Source organism: Aedes albopictus, chromosome 2 (assembly GCF_035046485.1).
Source record: "Aedes albopictus strain Foshan chromosome 2, AalbF5, whole genome shotgun sequence".
Classification (NCBI taxonomy): domain Eukaryota; kingdom Metazoa; phylum Arthropoda; class Insecta; order Diptera; family Culicidae; genus Aedes; species Aedes albopictus.
Genome location: NC_085137.1, coordinates 363,404,449 through 363,421,815, shown reverse-complemented (window position 1 = coordinate 363,421,815; position 17,367 = coordinate 363,404,449). Strand labels below are relative to the sequence as shown.

At 37.6% G+C, this 17,367-nt stretch overlaps 1 protein-coding gene across 1 annotated transcript; it reads left to right on the top strand.

The window, feature by feature from the left end:
• Positions 1-245: 245 nt before the first annotated feature.
• Positions 246-1,536, top strand: LOC115256971 (survival of motor neuron-related-splicing factor 30). Its single transcript, XM_029856189.2, has 4 exons — positions 246-414; positions 496-755; positions 896-1,042; positions 1,109-1,536. The coding sequence occupies exons 1-4, from the start codon at positions 373-375 to the stop codon at positions 1,377-1,379; spliced, it is 720 nt and encodes a 239-aa protein (XP_029712049.1). The 5' UTR covers positions 246-372; the 3' UTR covers positions 1,380-1,536.
• The last annotated feature ends 15,831 nt before the right edge of the window (positions 1,537-17,367 follow it).

Here is a 17,367-nt window from a genome sequence, read left to right as displayed (position 1 = left end):
CCCATCCAAACCATCCCATATTGCTTGTGAAAAAGTATTTCAATAGGTACATAATAACATTATAAATATTATTATGTCCCAACCATTAAAACAAAATTTTTGTTCGAGTAAAAGCTATAGCTATAAAGTATACCTCGCCACACATGAAATCTAGTCAGCACTGTACCTGTGGTACGTTCTGTAATTTGCTACCAAGCTGCGTTTAAAAGTTTTCGCTACCACATATAAAAACGTCAAAACAAAACCAAAACCTCATCATTCTTTCGTTCGATACAGTGAAATTCTGGGTGAAATTGGCGGAGCTGATCTTTCTGAAAACAATTCAATTTTCCTGTAATATACTACCTGAATTCGCTCTCAATTTAGTCCACAATGGCGGACGATCTACAGAACTACAAATTACAACTGCAGCAGGTAAGTTCAGTGCATCGTGTAGAGCACCAGGAAAAATTATATTTTTGTTTACATCGTATCGTATTCTGTTTATCTTTCCAGGTGGAAGCGGCTCTACTGACGGACCCGCAAAATGGTGAACTGCTGAAGCTGAAACAGGATCTCGAAGAGGTCATCGATCTGACCAAGGATTTGATCCGCGCCCAGCAGGAAGCCGAACAGAAGAAAAGCGCCTACGTCGAACCCGCCAGCACCCGATACTTCGAGGGAGGTCCGTCGTCGGCCGAGAAAAAACAGTCAAAACCCACCGTCATCTGGAAGGTCGGCGACAAATGCTCCGCCAAATGGATTGAAGATGGACAGTAAGTGTTAGAATAGTAGGTAGGATCAAAAATTGTTGGGCAAAAGTATTTTTATTATATCTCTACCTACAGATATTGGTCACAAGACGGATAAAAATGCCAAGAATATGTAATTAATTTTGTTTTTTTTTTGTCTACAGGTACTATGACGCCACAATTGAGTCTATTACAGACGGAGGCGAAGTCAGTGTTGTATTCGACGCCTACCAGAATCGAAGCACTACGACACTGTCCGAGCTGAAGGAACAAAAGGTCAGGAACGAAGTGTTCCCGTCAAACAGTAACAAGTATGTTCGCCCTCCGCCTGGTTTTTATTTCAGCAACCTAACGTAACTTATCATTTCTATTTTCAGACGAATGCGACCTAACCAGAAGGAATATCTCAAAAAGAAGAAGCAGAAGAAGCTGCAGCGCTTCAAGGAGCTTGAGGAGGAACGGGAAACCGAGAAGAACAAGTGGCTGCAGTTTTCGGCCAAAAGCACCAAGAAGGCGGGAGTCAAGTGTAAGAGTATATTCGCTTCACCGGAGAACGTCAATGGTCGCGTGGGCATAGGTACCTGCGGAGTGTCCGGCAAGCCGATGACCGAGTTCACACATGGCGAAAAGTATCGAAAAGGCGTGTAAGAGAACGAATGCAGGATCATTTCTAAGGTAAACGCTATTATATAATAAATGTTTCTTTCGTCGTGTGCTTGGTACCATATTCGGTATTCTGAGAATCTTAGGAAAAAACGACACTCATATTGCCTACACAATGATACAAATAAAACATATTCAAACAAATCGGTCTGAAATCGATTTATCTTCGAAATGGCCATCCCATCGGTCTCTTTCTAAAACGTTCTCAAACCTGTGCTGCTCATAAGAGGGCATCAGTTCTCGTACAATGGATCACTAAAATAACTGCTACGACCGCTATGAAATGAACAGATAGCGCCACCGTAGCCTTGTGTATTTGACAAATAACTCCACTGCTGTCACAATGAGCCATTTTACGAAGTGACAACAATGTTGATGATGATATTGGTTTTCACGGGTTATTGAACGCTACCTCCTGTCAAAATTCATTCATAAAATCGACTCGTAAAATGGATTATGGTAATGTCCATATACGGTGGCGTCTCTGTTTACATGCGGGGAACGTTAGAAAAGTTGGCTTCATTGATCCACCAATGCTAAAAACACAGAGAACAGACATCCAAGTCCTCTGAATTCCACTAAGAATTTGCATCCTTTGACAGATACGTATTTCGACCTCAACTGTAAGGTCGTCTTCAGTGTCTTGTACTTGACTCGAGTCAAGTACAAGACACTGAAGACGACCTTACCACAGACAAACAGACGTAACACTCTGATAATTCACATCGTACATCGATTTAACGGTCTTTTTCAAAATTTGATAGTTGACCAACTGCCCAACCGTGGCGCTCGCATCGTTTTTGTTCGAGTTTGACGTTTGCTCACTACCGCCACCTAATTGGTGGTTGGCCAAACATAGGCCTTTTAGCATTGGGCGAATATGTTTTCGTGACTATGATTTGAATCGAAAAATGTTCGAAGTGTTACGTCTGTTTGTCTGTGACCTTACAGTTGAGGTCGAAATACGTATCTGTCAAAGGATGCAAATTCTTAGTGGAATTCAAAGGAACCGTACTTAACCCGATTTTCTTTTTATTTACAGATATTCCCCTAACAAGCCCAGGTTAATCATCATCCAAGTCCTGTTTCGAAACCACAGAGAACAGACATCCAGGCTAGAACAAATTTCATTCAGAAAGTTGTGTAAGGATTTGAATCTTCACTTCAGTAAGGTTGCAAACCAATACACGATGAAAACACTAGCGCCACCAAACACCATATTGTCACAGTCAGTGGTGAGTTGAAACATTTCAAGTGGTGTATTAAATTAGTATGGGAAATTAACCGATTGCAGCGCCACGATGTTGCCACTTGTGTTGCTGATTTCAAATGGCCGTTAAATTCCTTACACAGTTTCGGCACAGAGAACAGACATCCAAGTCCTGTTCCGGTTTCAAAAGTTGCAACATATTATTAGGGTTTTTGATCCCATTCCCGGCACTACAGGTATACAAAATTGTGCATTACCGTTTTCGTCCACTTTTTTTTTCATCTGAATCAGATTTTAATGATTTGATTTGAATGAATCCTGTTTCAATACTTTTCCCCTCTGCACTCTGAAGGATTTTCACGTTCGATTTACGTGAAAAGACAAGTTAGTTTTCGTCCACCATATTTTTTTTTTTTTTTTTTATTTATTTGATTACAATCAACAGGCTTGAAAAAGCCCCAATGATCTTGTTTACTTATAATCTATATCACAAACTAACATACAAACTTGGAAATCAATGAACAGTTACTATTAAAGATGTTTACAACATTTAAAATTAACTAGCAACACGACAAACTCAAACAAATTCACAGTATTTAACTTTAAAAATGCTGTCGATTCACGGCTCCCAGTAGTCGGATTCTCGGCTCACGAACTCTCGAAACAGCAATCCCGTAGGCCATGTAGATTGCATTTTGGCTTTTTCCTTGTGCATCCAATCAACGCCAATTTTGAAGGAAATGTAGCGCAAATTTTCGTAATTGCTCCATCTGGGCACCAATTTGACAACATCGGGTGGACCATGCGTTTGCAATGCATTAGATACCATTTCGCGCATGGCATCAACGGAAACATGTTTTGCAATTCTTGTAAAAAAGACCCAATATTTACGATCACCACTAGATTTTGGTTTTGCTCTGGAACCCATTTGCAACTCGGTTGATTCATTTAAAATCGGCGACAAAATTTCTCTCTGATTGAGGTTTGCTTGAGGTGCGGACGACATAACGATGCTATTATCTGTTCGTTGGAAACCACTGGCACAGGAAACCTGCAGTTCAGTCAAACATTGTCTGAGTGAAGCAACATCAGACTGTAGTTGGCTGACGGTGTTTTCAATATTGAGCTTTTGCTTCGTTTCTTGATTTCTTTGAACGTTTGGCCCATTGTTCGTAGTTACGTTTTTGCGGAACACAGAGAGGCAATCGTCACACAGCCAAAGCGCATTTTTAAAATCAATAAACACTCTCATTTGGTACTGGTTCATCTGTACACAGTTGAGATGGTATTCTTTGCGGCATCCATCACAAGTTATTCGCTCAACCAGACCGCCGCCGATGGGCATAGAGCATTTACCACAACCGTACGACAGGCCCATTGTAGAGTGGAACTGAGTAGACGATAACACAGGCAGATCGCTTCCTATAACAATAAGCGAATGAATAATCACAACAAATCGTCAATACTTTCAGATTTTTAATGTTATACAGTAGCGTAAACACTTTGTAAACTATGTGTCCAGATGCAGATTAGAGTTCTCTTCAACCACAAGGTACATCACAAGATTATATTGATCTGTTTGCAACAATTAACGCGAAAAAACATTCGACAATTCTACACGACACGCACATTCGATCGAGCGAAACGACAGACCAGCCTTCGACAGACCACGTAGCCTTCACCGGAATTTCAGGTACCTGGCCAAATTTGAGCTTCTCCTATCAATGCGAAGAGTCAGGTAAATTTGACATGCATTTTACGTCTCAGATTGTACGTATCGTTTACGTGAAATGTGGGTGAGTGCTACTGGAATCTCTCTTAGGTAACTTTTAAGTGAAAACGTGATTATTTTCACACGAATTTCATGTAATATATACATTACATACAGAGCCGTAGCATTATGGGTTGGCCCCTGCAAAGTGTGTCAGACGTAGAAGGTGCGCTGAAATTTAGATGATGATCACCCAACAAACATTATTGCTGTATAAGAGTGGAACAAATCACGCTTAAGCAAACTATAGCTTAAGAAACTGTTATTCAGCTTGTTCTGTTTCTTGGGCATCCAGTTCACGGAATTGTTATATCCAGAAAATGCTTCTTTAGGCTCACAATAATTTATTCAGGTATTCTTTTTGGGTATCCAGCAATTTACGAGCGCTAATGGCCGCCACAAGCATGCTCGCTTTCTGGTAGGGATAAGCCGATCTGACGTTTGGCTTGTGTCGTTTGGCAGCTGATCGATAAGATCGATCATAAAACTTATCGATCAGCTGCCAAACGACACAAGCCAAACGTCAGATCGTTTTATCCCTACCAGAAAGTGAGCATGATTTTGGCGGCCATTACCGCTCGTGAATTGCTGGATAATCATCGAAATCTCCTAAAAATCTTTAGCATTAAATTTCATGTTGAATAATTATGAAATAAATTGAAATTTTCAAATTATTTTTTCTTGCTGTTTACGAAAACTAATGAGAATGATATTGAATAATTTTCAGTATTTTTTAGGTCGCCCTTTGCAAAAAAATGACAAACATAATTTTAAGAAAGTATTGGAAAACTCACGAATAAACTATTGGATTGATTTGACTTGAATTATCTATTTTTTTAATGATTAATGAATAGAGACGAACCAGCCAAGGGCTGAAAGTCTCTTTAATAAAGACAAATCAAACAATCAATCAATGATTAATGAGTTTTCTAATATATTCTTAAACTAGCTGTCCCGGAAAACGTCGTTCTGCCTGCCTACTATGTTTTTTGACATGCAGCTCTGTAGAAAAATGCCCCGCAAAATGGAATTTCAGATTTTCCCGTTTTTCTTGCCTTCCCGGTCACTTTTTCTAATTATTTTTTCGTACGAACACATCGGAGCCCTGGCGGAATGTAACAGTGAAAGAATCATGTCGATCTGTTGACCCATTCCCGAGCCTATTCGTGACATGCTCAGGTTAAAGTAAACCACAGGTCAAATTGCGATTTTGCGTCTGGGCCGCGGGCCATTTAAATTTCAACAATTAAAAAGAAAGAAATCTAAATTTTAAGAGTGTTTGAGTTTTTTTTTTACTGAGAATATTTTAGTACTTCTCTAAGTGTAGAATTAGCTATAAGTTAAAATACACATAAATATAAACAAAACAAAAAAAAAAAATTAGTACTTGAAAATCATTAGATTTTCTTTTTGTCTTAAAGATCTCAGTTTGACCACTAAAACGTAAAAAAATATCGAGGATTCTATCCAATTATGAGTAGTTGTGAAGTTCAATTTGATTTATTTGAAGTATCGAATCATTTGCCACTTGGCTGCATATTCTACCAAACATTTTCGAAATATAACATCAAACTACAGAAGATGTTATATTTCGAAAATGTTTGGTAGAATATGCAGCCAAGTGGCAAATGATTCGATACTTCAAATAAATCAAATTGAACTTCACAACTACTCATAATAGGAGGCAATCAGTGAAGTACTAGATTGAAAGTAGTGAGCTGAATTTTTGTATGGTGAGATGATCAATTCTCCATTTCTGCAATGAAATGGTGCAAACAGCGTGGGTTATATGATTTCTTGCCTTATTTGATGCTGTTTGAGCAAAAGTTTGGGTTACTGTGTTGTTAAAGTAGCAAGAAATAAATAATACAACAACACAGTTATCCAAACTTTTGCTCAAACAGCATCAAATAAGGCAAGAAATCATATACCCACGCTGTTTGCACCATTTCATTGCAGAAATGGAGAATTGATCATCTCACCGTACAAAAATTCAGCTCACTACCTGAGTATCGCGGACTGACTCAATATGCTCTCTCTGCGGGAGCCAAACATTGGGAGCCAAACATTGAAGATAGAGGTTATGTTAAACCTTGTTGTACCTGTGTGCTTGATTGAAGAGTATTGTTATCTAGGTGCTGCGGATATAATCAAAACTGTAGTCACGATATCTCCATTTGCCGCTGTCAATCCGTTGGAAAGCGAGGAGAAGGATAAACATTGTTTTGAACCCTTTTCAGCTAATTTTGTAATAACTATCCATCAAAATTTCCATCGCGAATGGAAAATAATAAACTTTGCACACGAAAACAAAACTGGAATAATGGTGGATTGATCATGTTTACCATTTCCGAACAGCGTCGCGACGGCATGTTTGACAACTGCGCTGAGAGAGGTGTTTGCAAGAAAATTGAACGCTCGTGCGTGTTTACAAGCTGTGTGCCGGGAGTGTGTTGGTGTGTGTTAGCTAGCTTGAAAAATAAAACCGTTTCTATTCGCAGCACCTAGCTCACTACTTTCAATCTAGTACTTCACTGATTGCCTCCTATAGGAAGCAATCAGTGAAGTACTAGATTGAAAGTAGTGAGCTGGATTTTTGTATGGTGAGATGATCAGTTCTCCATTTCTACAATAAAATGGTGCAAACAGCTTGGGTTATATGATTTCTTGCCTAATTTGATGCTGTTTGAGCAAAAGTTTGAGGAAACGGTGTTGTTGTATTATTTATTTCTTGCAACTTCAACAACACAGTTACCCAAACTTTTGCTCAAACAGCATCAAATTAGGCAAGAAATCATATAACCCACGCTGTTTGCAGCATTCCTTTGCAGAAACGGAGAATTGATCATCTCACCATACAAAAATCCAGCTCACTACTTTCAATCTAGTACTTCACTGATTGCTTCCTATTGGATAGAATCCTCGATATTTTTTTACGTTTTAGTGGTCAAACTGAAATCTTTAAGACAAAAAAAAAGTCAAACAAAATATTTGTTTGAAGTTATTACTGCTCACTAATTCAAGACCAACAATTGAAAAGGTCGTAAACAAACACGTTTCTGTCGATTTAGGGGCTTCTGAACGTCACCCACGCATCTCACCACCACTAACAGAAAGCTTGTTTACGCTTTGTGTTAGTGGTGATGAGATGTGTGGGTGGAGCTCAAAAGGCCCTAAGTCGACAGAAACATGTTTGTTTACAAAATGTTGATGCGGGCTTTTCAATTGTGGCACTTGAATTATTTGAATTTTTGATCACATAAAAGATGTTGTGGCCAGGTCAAATTTCTATCGACTTGCTTTATGAGCCTCCGGGCCTGCCTCTGCTGCGATGTCCTGCTGGGTTCGAATCTAACGCTTATTTGCAAATTTCGTTTCCCCTGTGTAGAGTGTGGCCGACCCACCTCCACTTTCGCTCCCGAATTTCTGTCGCTGACATCGACGATAGAGCTCCACGTTAGAGATCCAATTGGGTTTTTAAATTAAGAAAAATGTATTGATTTTTTTATTTTATACGAAGGAGCACCTTTTTCTGAGTCACTATGATTTTTTTCAGATTTTCAGAACCTTATTTTGGTACCTAAAATCAATTTCAAAGAGATTTTTTGAAATCACCTTTTGACAGCTGGACAACTGTTTGACAGCTCCGCCCAGTACAAACTGCGATGAGGGGTGATTCGACAAATCGCTCCCATACAAACTTCAAATTGATTTTTAAATAGGTTCCTGGGCTCCAAAATTCATGAAAATTTGGATTTCGGCTCAGTTTGACATGCAGATTCAGAATATCGAATTATCTCAACACCGTTAAAGAAGCCAATTGGGAAGCCCACATACACGAATCATATATCGCAGGCATCTATTGATGAAGACATGCAGCCGTTGAGTGTTCTCCACTGATACACCCCAAGTTTTATTGGCGTACAACAGCACAGATTTCACGTTCGAGTTAAAAATTCGGATTTTGGTGCCTCGACTAATCTGATTGTTTTTCCATACATTTCTTAAGGACAAACGTTTTGAAATCCCTCTTCAACAGTGCATCAAAATTTCAGACGCACAAACCTCAAAAAGCAAGCTTCAAACAACAATGCATTTTATTATTCTGTTCTTGCTTACTTGTAATAAGCTTAAAATGAGAAGCTCAGGTGCGCCGGTTTTGTTTACGAAGAGTTTTGTGCTCTCAAAATCGTGAATAGGTGCCAAAGTCGGCCATTGTGGCGGCCATTTTGGGATTCTAACAAGTCTGTCCTTAAACTCGCAAAAGCAGTCGATCTTGGTGCCGCCATCGGCCGCTATTTAGCTACCAATATTTTGGAAGCTTTCAACATTCTCCAACACTGATTGCCCAGCTACTGTAAAGCTGGAAGGGTTGACCGAGTTTACATCCTACGATTTGGTCTTCTTGACGTTGATGGTAAGACCTGCCGCTGAGGGGCGATTGGCAAGATCATCGAGCTTGCTCTGCATATCAGAATGGCGTTGAAGTAAGAAAGTAACGTCATCAACCCACGATTTGATTCACGGTCAATCGCACTTACCAGTATCTTGTCGGTTACGATGAGGGATAGTAGCGGTGATAATAAACGTCCTTGCCTCACTCCGACAACGACCCGGATGGAATCGGACGATTCTATAACATTCCTCAGAATTCCATTCCCCGGAAAACCATTTCCCAGAATGTATCATTCCCCAGAAAAGCTTAATATACTCGGCTTAAAAGTTTAATTCGATACACAAATAGTACAATGTTGATCATAATGATATGTTATAGGCAAGGATTTTAACATTATAGTGTTATTACGCGCAAACATCTATTTCTTATGCGGTATATCCATAAAAATATTCTACAATGATTCAAACGTTTAATTACCATTGTACACAGTTGCATGTTGATCTTTAAACCTATCTTGAAAGTTCACAAACTGTCATCCTCCAGTTGCGTTGCTATAAAATGTTTTGTTTTTGACAGATTTGTGAAAATTGTGCAGCACATGTTTCACGATGAATAAAGTTTTAAAAGTGATGTGCAAAATTTACAGAAAAAAGCGCTTTTTCTTCTGATGTTTTTCAGTGTACAAGATGCTAATGGACCAGTTTATGGTCGGTTTATATTAAAAAGATTTTTCTGTCGAAAACTTTGAGTAACTCGGAAAGACTCAAATGACCACGTTTTTCTACCCAAATGGTTGGAGGAATCCATCCATCCCAATGGCTGTTCCTAATTATTCGCTTCAAAGGCCCTTCATTCATGCGGTATGAGAAGGGCTTTTTTCATTATTCCAATGATATGGAATAGAAAAAGTGAACATATAAGCAGTTTTAATGCCAACTATTCTAAATATTTTTAATGAAGAAGGAAAAAAGTACCGTAAACCGGGGTCAAATTGATCTCCGGGTTGAAATTGATCAGACGTTTTTCTGTTAGATAAAGTATGTTTCAAATAGTTTCCATATATGTATCGTTTTGTAGAGGATTCCTACATCACAATACTTGGAAGGAAACTATATAGAGGATGCTTAAACTAACTGAAAAACGTCTGATCAATTTCGATCCGGAGATCAATTTGACCCCGGTTTACGGTATCATTGTTTTCCTTTGGGGCTGTCCATAAACCACGTGGTCATTTTTTTGGGACTTCTCAAACCCATATATGAGGAATCCACTCTCGAATGAAGTGACTCGCCGTGTAAATCAAATGGAGAGTCACTTCATTCGAGTCGAGATTTCTCACCTCGATATACGACTCCGACTTTTCTCACGTCACTCCACTCGCAGAATGAGCACAATTATTACAACCACCGGTGTTAAATTGCCGTTATATTTATTATATATTTTTTCAAATTTCTTAACACCTGTGCTTGTGGTGCCGATAATTACCTAAACATTGTAACTCGAAAGAACAGCCTATGCAGTAGGTTGTCCCAAAAATTGCACATGGTCGAAAAGCTTGGGGGCTCACCCTGCAAATGATAGCTAAGGGTGTTAGAAACAAACTTTTGTATGACGGCAACTTTCAGAAATGACGTTTAGAGGTCGCCCCGGCGAAATTTTTGAAAAATGGCTATTTTTCGTAATAAATTTCATACAAATATTTTTTACCATACAAAAATTGGCAATACCAACTATTTTTATATTTATTACAGCTTGATATGGATCCAAACCACTTGGGAAAAATAATTAACGACATGTTTTGCAGGTAACTTTTTGACACTGAATTATTGAATTTACTAAAATTTGTCATGTTTTGATATACTGTGCATTTTACCCATTATAAAAAGTATCTGAACCTTATGCTAATTTAAAACAATTTCCATAAAAAGTTTGGAAATTTTATGAGGAGAAACTTTGCCGAAGACAGCATGGCGTTTTTTCTATCCGTTTTAGAGTTATTCACGATTTACTAAATGAAGAAATGTTGATTTTTAGGTATTTAAAAAAAATCCCAAAAGAGTTGCTCAAAAACACACACATACAAAGTAAAAAATCACGTATACTCAACAAGTTTTTGTCTTCATTGTGTTTAGGAATTAAGGTGGCATCATTTATTGAATTTTTATTTCCGTTGACAAATCCATTTTCTTTGATATAGAAAGGTACCTACTAGCGAGAAACTTTATCATTAGGTACCATTTTGAGATGCCTCAGTAGGCCATGGCATTTTTAACGATTATGTACTGACAATTGTTTATACGAGCATAATACACAATCAAACGCATGGCACGTTTTCTATATCATTTAGAAGGTGATACATTCCGCAAAAAATGCCGTTTTGGTTTTCAATGATGTTGTTCAAATCGTTCAAAGACATGAATAAAACGTTCTAGTAGTCCCTATCATTTTGATCAACACATAGGACGATAAAAATGACGTCACTTGTTTATGTCCAAAACTGTTGTTTACCAATAATAGCCTACCTTGTCTTATTGTCTGCCGTGCATGTGATATGGTAATGGAATTGTTCTAACCTTGGATAACATTACGTTAACTCACTGGTTGATCTTATCCCACCGGTTTCAATTTGCTTCGGTGTATCTTATTTTCAGTGTTGATAAGATAGTTCAAATCAGTAAATGTAAAAAAGACATGCTCTGCTTTTTAGAATGTCTTGAATTGGAACTTAGTATCTGAAAATTGGTATTTTTACGTAAGATGCTCGTAATCGCGATTTGAATTTGGTATGGATCAACGTTTTCGCCTTTATTCACTTTGCCACTGTTTCCTGGGCTGTTTCACTGGTCCAGGACTCATACGTCTTCGAGTAGAAACATAATTGAGAATTTCGACAGGAAAGTAAGATAAACGCGAAAATATGGCTCAACAGTTTGTGGAGAATATCTTTAAAAAATCAATAGGCAGTACGAAGCTTGTCAAGAGAGCTAGCTTTTTAAGAAATCTTTGCTAGTTAATTTCTATATGAAGGGATTGAATAACAAAAAAAAAATCAATTAATGATGTCACCATAATTCCATAACACAATCAAGACAAAAACTTATTGAGCATATGTAATTTTTTAGTTTGTATGTGTTTTTGGGAAGTTCTTATGAGACATTTTTAGAAAAATACCCAAAAATTCAAATTTCACCTAATGGTAAATTGTGAATAACTCTAAAACGGATAGAAAAAACGCCATGCTGTCTTCGGCAAAGTTTTTCCTCATGAAATTTCCTATCTTTTTATGGAAATTGTTTTAAATTAGCAAAAGGTTCACATACTTTTTATGATGGGTTATATGCAAAGTATATCAAAAAATGACAAATTTTAGTAAATTCAAAAATTCAGTGTCAAAAAGTTATCTGCAAAACATGACGTTAATTATTTTTCCCAAGTGGTTTGGATCCATATCAAGCTGTAAAAAATATAAAAATAGTTGGTATTGCCAATTTTTGTACGGTAAAAAATATTTGTATGAAATTTATTACGATAAATGGCCAATTTTCAAAAATCTCGCCGGGGCGACCTCTAAACGTCATTTCTGAAAGCTGCCGTCATACAAAAGTTTGTTTCTAACACCCTTAGCTATCATTTGCAGGGTGAGCCCCCAAGCTTTTTGACCATGTGCAATTTTGGGACAACCTACTATGCAGCAAAGAAGGAAAAATCTATGTTGAAAATGAAAGCAGTTATAATTCCAATAATTGTAGCAATTGCCTAAATTCTAAAAAAAAGCTTGTTTAAAAAAAGAAACAGTGTTGGGTGAATGCCGAAAGGAAAACAATGTCACCACAGACAAACAGACGTAACACTTCGAACATTTTTCGATTCAAATTTTAGTCTCGGAAACAGGTTCGCCTAATTCTAAAAGGACTGAATTTGGCCAACCATCAACTAGGTGGCAGCAGGCTTGTCCGCACTGAGTGCATGAAAATTCTGCGGTGCGGTTTTTTGACAGTTCGAAATGACATTTACAATATTTCAACATCCTTTTATCTGATAAGATGTAAAGATTTCTATTTTATGATGTGCTTGATGGTGTAAATCCAAAGAGCAGAATTTTCATGCGCTCAGTGCGGACAAGCCTGGGTGGCAGTAGTGTCAAACTCGAACAAAAACGATGCGAGCGCCGCGGATTGGCAGTTGGTCAACCCTCAAATAAACCGTTAAATCGATGTACGATGGCAATTATCAGAGTGTTACGTTTCCTTCTTCGTTAACCCTTTATAAGGCAGTGGCAACTATATTGCCACCTACTGTTTTTATTTTTTTCTATTTTATAACCATTTATTTCGAACTTTTTTTTGGTTTACGCAAAATTGGGATTACTAACAACGCCTGGAATTTTTTTTGGTACTAAACAAAGCTTTAACAACAATTTGGGAGCCATTTTTAGTCTCAAAAATGCCTAAATTTGACCGCGTGAAGAAAATAAGCTCAAACTTATTGTAAAATTATAGATTTGGTTAATATTTTAAGAAATTATCAAATTATGGGTTGAAATGAGCTGAACTACGCAGTTTATATTATGGGTTAAGCTCTAATCCACTCTAAAATCTCTTTTCCGGCTTTTTGTCGAAGTCAAAAGAAGAAAAGTACGCTAAACGGGCAGTGGCAAGAATATTGCCACCAGCGCTGGTGGCCTAAACGGGCAGTGGCAACTATATTGCCACCGCAAAAGCTCGTTTTTGGGGTAAACGGGCAGTGGCAATTATATTGCCACCAGCGTTTTTGGGCTTAACGGGCAGTGGCAACTATATTGCCACCTAGATTTTTGAGAGTTTCTTTCAAACAAAAATTGTTTTGTACGTGTAATCATGTATATAATCATTTCCATAATAGTATGCGTTGACAACTCTTCCAGTTTTCTCTGCCTTATAAAGGGTTAAAAAATGTTTGAGTCGCTATAAGAATTGTTGGCATTACAACTGCTTATATGTTCATCAACAATTTCTCCTTTATTTGCATAGGCTGTTCTTTCGAGTTGCACTTTTCAGGAAATTATCGGCATTGCAACTGCTTACTTTTTTAACATATATTCTCCCTTCTTTTTTGCATAGGCTGTTCTTTCGAATTGCACTTTTCGGGAAATTATGGGCATTACAGCCTCCAGCGGTGCTTGTGGTGCCGATAATTACCTGAATAGTGTAACTCGAAAGAACAGCCTATGCAGAAAAGAAGGAAAAAACTACGTACAAAATGTAAGAAGTTTTGATGCCGATAGTTTACTGAAAAGTGCAGTTCGAAAGAACGACCTATGCAGAAAAGAAGGAAAAATGTATGTTGAAAAAGTAAGCAGTTGCGATGCCAATAATTTAATTATACCAATAGCCTAAATTGTAAAGGCAAATCATGCTTATTTCCAAAGTTTTTCTTGTAATTGTAATTGTAATTGTAATTGCTCAGTCCACACCCAGGCCGACAACTGTCAGCCCATCTGCTTGTGGGCAGATGTGGACCTACTAAGCCTCCCCCGTTAACATGTCCTACACCGAATTAGCACACCGGGATCTTCCACAGGCAGGCGCTGGCGTTACCAGTCCCAACAAGTGTCAGATACATTAAATAGATGGGGTAGAGGATATAGGAAGATGTGGGAATGGGCCTTTTCATTTGACGTCTTAAATCAGCTGATTGTTCGGGCGTTTGACAGTTCTTCTATGAAGATGACACGTTCTTGTTAGCAGCTGTTGTTCAAGCTTTGTAAACAAATGTATGCACGGATCTGTCACATGAAAAGGCCTATAGGATGGTAAGAGGCAGAAAATGAAGAGATAGTAGAGAGGTTTCGATTTTGTTGCTGAAACGAGAAAAAGAAAGAATGATAAAGAACATTAGCGATATGTTCATAGATTATGATTTGGTCGATAATTTCTCATCTATTTTGTTTCCATATCGTTGCGTCGGTGACCATTTTCATCGCCTTTCTAGTTTTGTTAGAGCCATCTAGCGTTTTTTCGTCATGTCCTCTTTGCCGGTTGGCGACGTTCGGGATGTAAGTAGAAAAGCATGCATTTAATATGATTAGTACGACAGTAATTGTGATTGCTCAGTACTTCCAGCCCATTTGTCCGCAGTCATATCAGGCATCCCGTTTTAACAAGTCCTACACAGAATTAGAAACCCGGATCTTCCACAGACAGTCATAACCTGAAACGAGACCAGTCAATAGGTAGCTCGATATGGGGCCAAAACGGACCAGCTGCTGATTGGTTGCTTTCATGCTATTAGAAAAAAGCAAAAACCATCCGACCGTTCCCGACCGCGTGTGGACAGTGTTGTCAAAAGCGATTGAAAATACGGTCCGCATACATTTTCATTATGGTAAAAGTGCATTATAATAATGAAAGAGAATTATTTTTTTTTTCATTCGTAATAATTAATTAAATGTATTGAAAATTTAACAAAAAAATTCAACATTCAAAAACTGTTATTACGGAGATTGTTTCAACTGCTCGGGGGGTTGCTTTATCAATTCAATCCTACTCAAAATGAAAGATTGAAGCGCGGTTTGTTTTGTTCGCTATGTTTTTAGTGTTTTTGTTAGAAATGAGCACTTATAATAACACCAAAAGAAGGCAATGAATCGGTGCCTTCTCGCTTCCTTCCGATGATGAATTTGGGAGTGGTCCTGTTTTGAACAATTTGACCTTGTTTGTTTTGTAGCTGATGCTACAAAAAAAATAGCTTAAACCAAAACCGAAGACGTTTCTTCTCGTCAAAATGTAAGCCTAATCTTTCACCAGGAAGCAGAGGTACAGCATCTCAACGGTGACTATTTTGTATGAATATCGTGATACGTGATCAATTTTGAAGAAAATCTAGCTTTAGCGTTAAGGTATTTTTCACAAGAATTATGTTTACAAATCAAGCTTAACTTTACAAAACACCGTATGTCGCAAATGTAAATAAATCGAGGTTTTGATGCAAATGCATACAGTGGTACGGATTATATGTGTAGAGTTTCTTCTTCTCGTCAATTAGCATTCCAAAAGTTTAAAACAATTAAACCTCAAAACACCTTATGTAACAGTATATTGGAACCAGCATTTCTGTTACATAGGGTAGTAATACCACAACACCCTATACTAATTACGATTTCATAGAAAAATTCAAAATTTTGGAGGTGATTTTCTCGGATCAATGCGATTGTTACATACGGTGTTTAGTAAAGTTAGGCTTGAAATATCATTTAGAACTAATCCTTCATTAGTTTTGATTTACGAAAAGGCTATGGATAATCAATTATGGAAGTTATCTTCATTTGCCCGTCCCCCTAAACTCATGACAAAATTTATGGGCACTTCTCGTTCATGTTTCATCCGTAAAAAACTTGAATCTTGAAGCAACATAAAATGTTTGGCAACACTAGCCCGAACGACGATCGGAGCGAAACGTAAATAAACAACAAACATTTTGGAAGGAAAGAAGATCAATAAGAAGCCAGTTGTCCGGTCTCGTCTCAGGTCATAACTAGTGTCAGATAAGTTCAATTGAGGATAGGAAGCGGCAAAATGAGAAGACAGTATAGAAGGTTTGGTTTTTTTGGTAGCTGTGTTCATGTGTTGTTTGTCTGACATTGAAAAACTATTTTCCGTAAGAGTTTAACTCGCCACCTCAAATTTAATACCGGAAAAATATCTGATCAGATGTATAGTTTGGCAATTCTATGTCCACATTGAAATGCTTTTGTTAATACATTGTTTATCAAGAAGGAATAATGTTGTTTACTGTTATAAAATAATTCAGTTAAAGGGCAGCTAATGTATTGTAATCCAGAATAAACCTACAGAAAATGTCTCAATAAAAAAGTTAACTCTAGTTCAACTAACTACACAAACTGAAAAGTGTTATTATATTTTACTAATGATTTCATCCTAATCTTGACCCTAACATAGTTATGCCACCGACAAACCGACGTGACACTCTGTTTTCAAGATTGGCAAGAAATTCTAACCTCAAACCGTTTTGAAATCGTAACTCGTTCTGTCATTTTCGTCTTTTGACAAAAGAAACCTTGAAGAAGATGTCATAAAACAGCGCGAAAATTTCCAGCTGATCAATGTAAACATCAAATACACTCTTATTTCTATCTCACCAATAGAAGATACAATCAACCATGCAATAAAGCTATTCAAAGAAATCCTTCGATATATGTAGCAAAATGATCAATAAGTCCGAAATAAAATATCCCAAACATAAAAACTTTCACCGGATGAAATTTCATTTCAACGTTCATAACGAAATGTCTTCTTATTGCGGAAAACATTGAATGCAGGTTATTACTTCAAAATGTGTAAAATAGTTTGACAAGGTAAAGTTCCTGTACGCACGCACACATAAAGAGGAAGCTGTGTAAATCATCGCACAGATGGAGCTAGTGATTAAAAGGAGAACTTATTCGCCAAGAAAAATTGGAAAAGTTGTATGAGCTGGCACGTCGGTTTGTCGGTGGTTATGCGCTTAGTGTCAGTGGACGCCGCTTATGATTTGGTTGGACAATGACCAAAAATAGTGTTGTTTCGACAATAGTCACATACTATGCCCTACGACATTG